Here is a 10,090-nt window from a genome sequence, read left to right as displayed (position 1 = left end):
CACCCGACGTGGATGCCGTGGGGTCTTGACGTCCACCAGGTAGGTAGACTTGCCCATCTTTTCCAATACCTCATATGGGCCTGTCCAACGGTCCTGAAGAGCGCTTAGCTCTCCCGGTTCCATCACCCACACCTTCTGTCCAGGCTCCAGCTCCACTGGGTGAGCGTTGTGGTCATACCACGCTTTCATCACTGCCTGGCTGGCTTCCAAGTTGTCAGAAGCTGGCTTCCACAACTTAGCCATTTGGCTCCGGAAGGCCAGCATATAGCTCACCACGTCCTGGGGAACTTTCCGGGGAGACTTTTCCCATGAGTCCCTCACCAGGCTGAGAGGTCCACGTACAGGGTGCCCATACAGAAGCTCGAAGGGGCTAAAGCCCACTCCCTTCTGTGGCACTTCCCTGTAGGAAAAAAGTAAGCAGGGTAGGAGGACGTCCCATTTCCTCCGCAGGCTTTCGGGTAGACTTCTGATCATACCCTTCAACGTCTTGTTGAACCTTTCCACAAGGCCATTGGCCTGTGGGTGATAAGGAGTGGTGAACCGGTAGGTCACTCCACACTCCTTCCACATTGCCCGCATGTATGCTGACATGAAGTTGGTCCCCCTATCAGACACAACTTCCTTGGGGAAACCCACTCGGGTAAAGATCCCCATCAGGGCCTTTGCCACCACCGGTGCAGTGATGGTTCTCAGAGGAATTGCCTCTGGATACCTTGTGGCATGATCCACCAATACCAGGATAAACCTGTGACCGGATGTTGTCGGTGGATGTAAGGGCCCAGCAATGTCGATGCCCACCCTTTCAAAGGGGGTGCCAACGACGGGAAGTGGTTCCAGGGGAGCCTTCAGCTTCGTCCCTGTTTTCCCACTGGCTTGGCATGACACACACGACCGACAATATGCGTCGGACGCCACCCTCATTCGAGGCCAATAAAAGTAGGGGACAAGCCTGGCAAAGGTCTTGTCCTGACCCAAGTGTCCTGCCAAGGGAATCTCATGAGCCAACTCTAACAGGAAGGCTTTGTAACACTGTGGGACTACCAGGGCCCGTGACAATCCGTGCACTGGCGCCCTGGGTTCACTGTAGAGGAGGCCATCCTCCCAGTAAATACAATAGTTCCCAGACTCATTACCCGCTGCTTGGGCTTCAGCCTGTTGCCTCAGACCCTTGAGGGTGGGACATTCCCTTTGTCCCCTGCTCAGTTCCTCCCTGGACGGACCTCCCTCCACTCGCCAATCAGCGGGGATAGGTAAGTTCTCCAACTGAACCATGTCCTCCTCCGTGGACTCGGGGTCCACCTCCGTAGGTGGCCTATCCGTCTCACGGGGCACGGACGTCGAGGCAGGCTCCTCCTGTCCTCGGCATGCTCCCTCATCAGCAGCTACGGGGTGGGCCATTGTTCCAGACTCCGACCCCTGCGACTTCTCCTCCCGAGCAGTCGCCGACCTGGTACTCACACAGACCCAATCAGGTGTCCCCAGCATCTCCGAATGAGTCCGGTATTCCACCTCCTTCCAAGCATTGTGCTCCATATCATTGCCCAGCAAACAATCGACTGGCACGGCGGGGCTTACGGCGACTCGAAGTGGACCTGCAACCCCCTCCCCACTCAAAGGGAACCTCGGCCACAGGATAGTGGCCCATTCTGCCGTCAGCCAGTGCGGCTGGATGAAGTACGCCCGGAACCACCTGCTCCGAGGACACCAGATGACTCCTTACCATAGTCATACTGGCTCCTGTATCTCTCAGAGCTTCCCCTCTATGGCCATTGATGGTGACCCACTGCCCATACTTGGTAGTATTCGAGGGCACCTGGATCTTTGGAACCATCTCCCGATCACCCAGGGACACTAAGGTGACTCCCGCCCACTCCCTTCCCTCACTTAAGGGCATCTCCTCCCCGAGCGCTACACTAGCAACTCCCGGGGCCTTTCCTCCAGCGGGAGGGGGTGGTCTCTTTGGGCATTTCGGGTCTCCTTTGTAATGTCCAATACCACCGCACTAAAAGCAATGGACAACCCTTGGCTGCTGACTCTGGCCAGGGTTAGGGTTCTTCTGCGGGTTAGCCTTAGAGTTGGAAAAGGTGTTTTTCCCCTTAAAGTTATTTTGGGGGCCTTTAGAGAACTCCTGTTTCTTGTTATCTCCCCCCTCTTTCCTTAGGGGAGCGCCCTGTCCGGACTTCTGAGAATCTCCTCCAGTCCCCTTCGTGGACACTCGGGTACTTGCCCAAATGTCCGCCTCCTCAGCAAGCTTACGGGGGCAAGTAAGTTTGCTGTCTACCAGGTGTTGCCTCAGCTCGGGAAGGCATTTCTCGAGTAGATGCTCCTTGAGGATTAAGTCATACAACCCTTGATAGTCCTCCACCTCACTACCTTGGACCCACCCTTCCAGGGCTTTCTTGGCAAAATCCAGGAAGTCAACCCAATTTTGTGAGCTCAGCTTGTGGCTACCCCTAAACCTTTGCCGGTATTTCTCCGGGGTCAACCCAAACTTCCTAATGAGCGCCACCTTCATGGAGGGGTAGTCTACCTGTTCCTCCCGGTCTAGGGCCAATAGGGCATCCCTTCCTGTCGGAGGCATGTACCGGTATAATCCACCACCCCAGTGCTTCTCATGGATCCCATGGGCTCTTAAGGAGACCTCATAGGCTGCCAGCCACTTGGCTATGTCGTCCCCAGCGGAATAACTGGCGACTACGTCCTTTGGTAAATGGGGCCTGGGCTCCCTGGCAATTTCCTTGGACTCAACACCCCCCGGAGTATTGTTAATGGTCTTGAGGTCGAGTCCTCGTAACTTGAACTCATGTTCCATCCTCCTCCCTTCCATCTCCAGCTTGGCCAACTCCCACCTTAACTGTCTTTCCTCTCTCCTGTCGGCTAACTCGGTTTCTGATAACCCTCTTGATGACACACTACTGCCCTCCCGTGAGGCTACCTTGGGGCTGATAGACATCGCACCCACCCCCAGGGGACATTCTGTAATCATCTCCATGACAGTTTCCCTGTCTGATTCCTCCTCCTCTACCGTTCCCTCCGTGTGTGCTTCCACCCAGGCTCGCAGACTAGTACGGAGCTCCTCTCTCTTGGCTCCTCGCCTAACGAACACTCCCCTTTCCTGACAGAACTCCCTGAGCTGTGCCACAGTATAGGTCTCCAGCTCTGACATTTTGAATTCCATTTTTGTCAGTTGAAAGTGTGGACCACCACCCCGAAGTAGGTTATGAAGATAGGAACTTTCTCTGAGGATCACCTCCACCCACCTCCAGGAAAGAATTTTAAAAAAACAAAATCACAGAATTAGAAGGCCGCTGGGAGAATACTCCGGGTGTGTACCTGTGATGCACACTGAATTATTATGAGGTTCACAACAGCACGGCTCGTAATCCCAACCGCTGCCACCAATTTTATGTTGGACCTGCGATGGGCAAGCCCAGCACAAAGGGGGGTAGCTTGGCTCGAGTGACAAGGCGGTAGAAGGCTGTTGTGTAAATGTTTGTTTAATGTATATTTGCACACTTAACACAAGTCTGTCTTCCCTTTCCATGTTTTAACCACATCACGTGTCTAGCAAGGTTCTTCCTATTTAAGGAAATGATGTATTTTCACTTGTTGTCATGTGATCAAGGCTCAGGGAGAGCCGAAACGTTATGACGACATCGTTGCTGTTGAGTGAATAAAACTCTTTGCACTACAGAAGGTGGTCCGTGTTTGTGTTGTTGAGCGGAGGCTACGAGGAGGCAGCCCGGCCAGGGATACGACTGTACTGATATATATATATATATACACACACACACACACACACACACACACACACACACACACACACACACACGCATATACATGTAGTATTGGTACAGATGAACCTAACCAAAAGGAAATGCAGAGCTGTTTAAGGTCAACAAAAAGGATGCAGTCAACAAGTATTTGGAGAAAACTGTTCCTGCACTCCGTTTTATCTGACTTCCTCATCATTTGCTTATTGGTGGAAATTGGGCAAAAGTTTGTGTACATCCAGGTTCCTAGATGCCTTCATATGTAGCATCTCAAAATTAGAACACGTAAAGGGAAGCCAATAGCTGGAGCACCTTTTTGGTAACGGCAGGTACTTGTGTTCTAGGCCTTCTTGACAATTTGATTCAAGCTACTCCATTTAAGCCATCTGATAGACGTGAAGCCTCCCTGGTTGTTTGAGACATTCACGTTATTTTCCTTTGAAGTGATCATAAATAGGGGTGGGCGGAAATCCTGGGGTTTCACTCTGTAGAATATTTATTGTAACTCCATGGAATTGTGCAAAGTTCCACGGGTGGAATCGTCCTATCGTGTGGATCTTTAGCACCAGGAGCCTGTTCTGCATTGCAAAATCAGCATGAACTGCCTCACGCCATGGGGGGAGGGGAGGGGGGGCACAGCTTCTTTGCTGCCACTCGACTAGATTCTACTCGAGCAGCAGCTTTCTCACCGTGAATTGTCGTAACCGCCCCAGTGAGAATCTCGCCGGGTGCCATCGTAATGCTTGAAAATCATGCTACGGATTCTCGCTCACCAACTTAACGTTGGCAAGCCGCGCGCGAGAAAAAAACCTCTGCCACGCGGAGTTTTGACGAACTGGGCAAAACTCTGCCGGCGAAGTGGAATTTTTCGCTCAACCATTCCAATGGGGCCATCTTAATGTTGAACGCCCAGGGGTAACTTTGTTATATAAGGATCATCTGATCTTGAGCTCTCAAGGTCAAATCTCACTCTTTGTTCGGTCTAATGCTGTGCCCCCCCCCCATCTTGAAATTGCCCCCAATCTCACTGCTGACGACTTCCTACAATTGGCTTCCTCGACAATGAGGTACTTTCAACATCAACCAGTGCACCTAAAAGGCAAAAATGACTGAAAGCCGCTAGAGCTATGGGCAGGGGTCCAGTAAACAAAGAGGGCCGGTCTCCTGAGGGTCGCTTTGCAACTCTGACTGGTATCTGGTGTGAGAAAGTAACCCAGAGCCCCTGAGGAACCAATGAAATGCCAGCATTGGCTCTTCACAACTTCCACTCCCTGGCACCAAAAATCATGTCTGTGGCTTTAAAAACAACAAAAAGTAAGCTACTAAGTGTCATGCCAGTAAAACATATCTGTGAATTGATCTTTTTAAACCAGAGTCAATCTATCAAAAAGGCCTCTATTGCCTTACCTGGCAGAAGAATAGCTTTTAGCATAAACCTCATATGGAAACCATCGAAAGAAGCTCAAGTATTCTGAAAAATAATTGATAAAGATAAACAGATGACACATGATAGGCGAAGTGGATGGGATCCTAGCTCCACAGAGGGGCATCTGAACTGACTGCACACAGAGTTCTACGATGCTGCAGCAGTCTCTTACTCAAGTGTCTGTCAAATTCTTCTTTAATGAGGCTTCTGGCAATCTAAACTCTTACCTTACTAAAAGGAAAACATGCAGGGAAGAGGAATAGCTTTTTGAATGGATTCTCATTCTTGGTAAGTCATATTACTGTTTAACAAATAAAGACAGGAAATTATGAATTTAGATAGACAATGAAAAAATCATTTATTTTAGCAAGAGCAGTTTCTCTTTGAAAAATGCATTTGAGCTCTCGCAGAAGGATGGAGTTAGATCTTTAGTGCTAATAAATGGGCTGAAGATTGCATGATGGAGAACCCGAATGCTAGGGTATCCAAAGAAAGTTGCGTCAATGTACAATCGTCCAACACAGCAAGACTTTTATTTGAGTTTTATAAATTAATGTCATGAATCTTTATGCACTTAAACAGTTACAACAAAAACAAAACTGATGTTACTGTGTCTTCCCTACAAGGTGTGTGCAAGCAGTCCCTGCATTAGAAAGGAGTAGGAGTGAGGCCTCACATCGCTCGGGTATTCAATGTGGACCGTAGGAGGCCCTGCGGGACCTCAGCCTGGAGCCAATGCAAAGTCAAGCTGAGTGGCTGCATCTTCCAGCGTGGTAATCAGCATGATGGTGGAGGTTAATGTTCTTGGTTGCATCTTTGGGGCAGGTCGGATGTAGAGATCCATCTGTGAGTGGGGAAGAGGGCATCAGCTTGGTGGAGGGGGTGCTGAGAAGGTGCTCATCATCCTGCCACCAGGAGGGCAGGGACCATCTGTGGGTGTAGAGGAAGGGCTGAGAAATGGTGCTCGTCTTCCAGCCTTTGTCTAACTGAGCAGTTCTAAGTAGGTAACTGGGACCTTCCCCTTCTGGTTCCCTCTTTCTCCTACCAGCCAATCTGGGTCCATGCCGGGGAGACTGTACACAGTGATCAGCTGCAATAAGAGAAAAAACAACATTAGAGCTTTACTCTTTGAGATACATCTGTCTTTGAGAAAATCAAGGTAGTTACTCTTGTTAAAGAAAAAGTTACTAACTTGGAACCCTAGTTCTTTATTAGCTAGACCTGGCTATGTGCAGCATCCAAAAGCAAATAACATAATAACGAAATTTAATTTCAGTTCCGTGGAGCTTCTACCCATTGACTGATTGCTCTCATTTTCCTTTCCAAGTGATTCAGTAAAGTTATACTCGGGGCACGTTTTACATTAACTACATTACATTTGGACACAGCTGCCCCCATTCAGACTGGAAAATCTCACAGGGATAAACCATCTGCACCGTGGTACTCCAAGAACAAGAAGCACATAAACCTTGAACAGCAACAAAAAGGACTACAAAGTGGAAGCAAAAGAGGTCTACTGCACTGCCACAAATAAATACAACCACTCTAGTCTCACTGCTTGCGCCAAGTTTTGGGAGTAGGGTCAAAAATGCCAAGAACACTTCCAGAGAGGTATTCTCCATTCACAACAGCTTTCTCTCTCCAGATAGCCTTTCTAACACTAGTTATACCCAAGATCTGTGTGATAATTTAGGCATCTTTTTTAGAGACCAAGTTCTGAAATATGGTTTTCCTTTGATTTCAGTTACACTCGTTGTACCCTTTTCATGGATGCTCATGAAACTACCGCCAGTACTAACGTCCATCCATTGGAATTGGATAAAAATGCTCAATTCTTTGATGTTATCAATATAATCTGGTACATGGGTGTAATAAACTGGCTCTATAAATACTACACCGAAATGAGGTACAGTGTGTATAGAGCCCAAGTGTCCCCAGAGGTAGGCAGAGGTTAAAGTTAGATAGACCCTTACTCTCTAAAGTGGTAGAGTGGTCGAGCAGTGAGGCAGTATCAGAGGACAGTGTAAAGTATTTGATGTACACACTCAGTCAGCAAATGAATTCACACACTCAAGAACTGAACTCTAGGCCAATGGTTTTTGTATAAAAATATATACTGTTGTTTATTTTAGAACCAAGCAAGCCTGGCACAGGTAAGCATTAAATACTTTTCAGTAATAAGTTACTGGATATGGAACAGTCTGAAAATGCAATAGAAATTGTACTTTGTTTGATTTACAGGGAATGCAGTAGGTTGCAACACTTAGCAAATACAGTACATTGGAATGAATAGGCTTTTCCAGTAAATTGCAGGTAAGTTACTTTGTACGCTACTTTTCTTACTCCGTGCTGGATGCCTGGATTCAGCACTGGGACATTTCCTGTAAACAGGTGAGTAAATACGTTTTGATTATTTGTGCGATTTTTAAATAATATTTTTAGATTTCAAAACTCCACACTTGAGAAACTTTTTGGAAGAAAATTGTCAATGTTATCCTATGGAGGTAAAACAGGTTATCGGTTCACAGGTAAGTAATCGTCTGTGGGAGTTAAGGTTCCGGGGTTAGACTCTGGGGTCCCCCAGGGTCAGTGCTGCACTTTTATTTCACCCCCAGCAGCACTAAGGCAGTGGTGCAGTGTTGAGGCCCAATGTTATCCTATGGAGGATAGGGGGCCGCCGGTTGGTGGCTGCTGGCAAGCAGGCCACACGGCTGTGGGAGCAAAGCTCCTAGGGTTTAGGTAAGGGCAAATAGGGAACAAAATTGGCACCAAAAGGTGCACCCTCAGCGGCACTAGGGCAGCCAGGTGCAGGGTGCTGTTTTTAGGTCGAGTGCCCTGTTTTCAATGGAGAACCTCTGGTTTGCAAAAGCACTGCAAGGACTTCTGGGTGCGACCACCACTTCGAGAGGTAAGTTGGGATGTTAAGGGTTGGTTAGGTACTGTTGGTTTGGACACACAAGGCTGTGGGGCATCGGGTGCAGGGGTACCTTTTGGGGTCGGATCTTCTTACCAGCTCCGGGTCGCAGTCAGGGGGGCCTTTTAGGCTGCAGGGTAATTTACCAGGCCCATGCAAGAATGGGGATGGCTGTACGACATTTTGAATGGTAGCCATAATGTAAGAAATCAACAAGTAAAGTGTTATCCCTTCCTTAAACTTCTCTTATACAAGCACAAAAAAAAAAAACACAGACAATAAAATTGCCTACCGTATGCTCTGATAGCAGAGATCCAGGAACCCAACAGGCAGCGTTAAGAAAGCAATCAATGAAAATGCAAACTAAATTCAAGGAAATATGAGGAAACGATGATCATATATACAAAGCGCAACTTAAGATAGCCGCCAATGGGTGGCATCATCACACTGCAGTCTTAGGTATCCTGTGGCACATCACGCGGTGCAGAGCTGCGTGTGTCGTATTGATGAATGCGCTTCACACAAGAGTTTGGAAAAAGGCACACGAAGACCCTGATTTCGAATCCGCCTCCCGCCTCTGAATGCTTGCCCGTGCTGCCGCCTCTTCGTATCCTTGCTCACGCTTGCCATGCACCAACTTCTCTCGTTCCACAACCGCCCTCAACAAGCAGATAAACAACAAATAATCTTCACTATATCCAAAGATAAGCATACTGTAGTAAGAAGGTCCATGCAGGAAGGTTGTAGTTTAAGTTGATTTGTTGAAGATAGTTACATGAAGGATAAATCTGAAAGAAACACGTTAGTTAGATTCCTCACTTTAGAATATCCCCAGGCTGGATCCGGAAAGATTTTTTGTCAGCAATACCCTTGCGCGTCGCTAGGCGTCGTCTGCCTTTCCGCGTCCGTCGTCGGCGTCGTGATCGCCGGGATGACATCGGAGTACTTAGACGCCGCCCTCGCGCGCAGAAGCCGGTTCTTTTTTCCGCGCCAGTAAGCACCGATCCGGGAAGAGCATACCCTTTTAGTCACTTTTTGACTAAACTTTTATGAACTCTTTTTGGTTCCATTCTTCGTCGACCTCGACTCTGGTGCCGATAGGGATGCCTGGCTTCAAGGCTTGTGACTCCTGTCACCGACTGATGTCAGTCATGGACCACCACCGCTGGTGCCTCTAGTGCCTTGGGACCGACCACGATGCCGAGTCGTGCCTGGACTGCCGGGCCTAGACTTCGAAGGCTAGGCGGGAGCGGTCCCTCAAGCTGCTCGAGTTCCGGCAGTCGGCTCCGCACCGCTCAAGGTCCCAGTCAAGGAGGAGGTCGAGGGACCGGTCGCGGAGTCGCAGCCATTACCGCTCGTCGGGGTCCAAATCTTCGCAGTCCGGTAAGTCGAAACACAGCAAGAAGTCGAAGAGGCGACATCGCTCTTCGGGCTCCCCTCGCCGGTCGCGCGACTCAGCTGAGGGTTCGGGTGGCACCTCCCGCGCGGCTCCACCGGAGCCGCAGGAGTCCCGTCCGACCCCATACCCTCCAGTCCCTGGGTCTGACACGACTCCGGTGGAGGTCAGTGCCTTCCTCATGGCCATGAGGAACCTGGCCCCGCCGTCGACGCCTACCGGCGCGCCTTCGGGCTCCGCAGGCTCGAGTGGGAGGCCTAGCGAGCCGGCGGCTCCGGCCCCGTCGTCGACTCCGGTCCAGACGCCGCAGGTCCCTGAGGGATCCAGGCCTGGATCCCTGTCGGCGCCGGTCGACCTCACGACCACGACCCGGTTCAGTCCGGCGCCGCATCCGACGCCGATGGGTGACCATTTCATCTTCCGCCCGGCTCCGATCATTCCACCTGTATACCAGGAATCGGATGACGGTGACGACTGGGAGGGGTCTGAGGACCCTCTGGCCAGGTAGGGCCAGTTATCTCAGGACTGGGCAGACAAACTGGGGGGTGCCAGTGGTCTTGATACCTCCCCTGACACTGGCA

General features: G+C 49.9%; 1 protein-coding gene across 8 annotated transcripts in view; it reads right to left on the bottom strand.

Moving 5' to 3' along the window:
• Positions 1 to 5,532: 5,532 nt before the first annotated feature.
• Positions 5,533 to 10,090, bottom strand: part of SH3GLB2 (SH3 domain containing GRB2 like, endophilin B2) — a 318,008-nt gene continuing 313,450 nt past the window's right edge. For all 8 annotated transcript variants that reach the window (XM_085614028.1, XM_085614022.1, XM_085614021.1 and 5 more), the window contains one exon: positions 5,533 to 6,289. In XM_085614028.1, coding sequence (XP_085470154.1) covers positions 6,182 to 6,289 — 108 coding nt within the window. In that variant the 3' untranslated portion in view covers positions 5,533 to 6,181. The remainder of the gene's footprint in view (positions 6,290 to 10,090) is intronic.

This window comes from Triturus cristatus, chromosome 1_2, assembly GCF_964204655.1.
Source record: "Triturus cristatus chromosome 1_2, aTriCri1.1, whole genome shotgun sequence".
In the NCBI taxonomy this organism is placed as follows: Eukaryota; Metazoa; Chordata; class Amphibia; order Caudata; family Salamandridae; genus Triturus; species Triturus cristatus.
The sequence above is the reverse complement of the archived record's forward strand: the minus strand, read 5'-3'. Positions and strand labels throughout refer to the sequence as shown.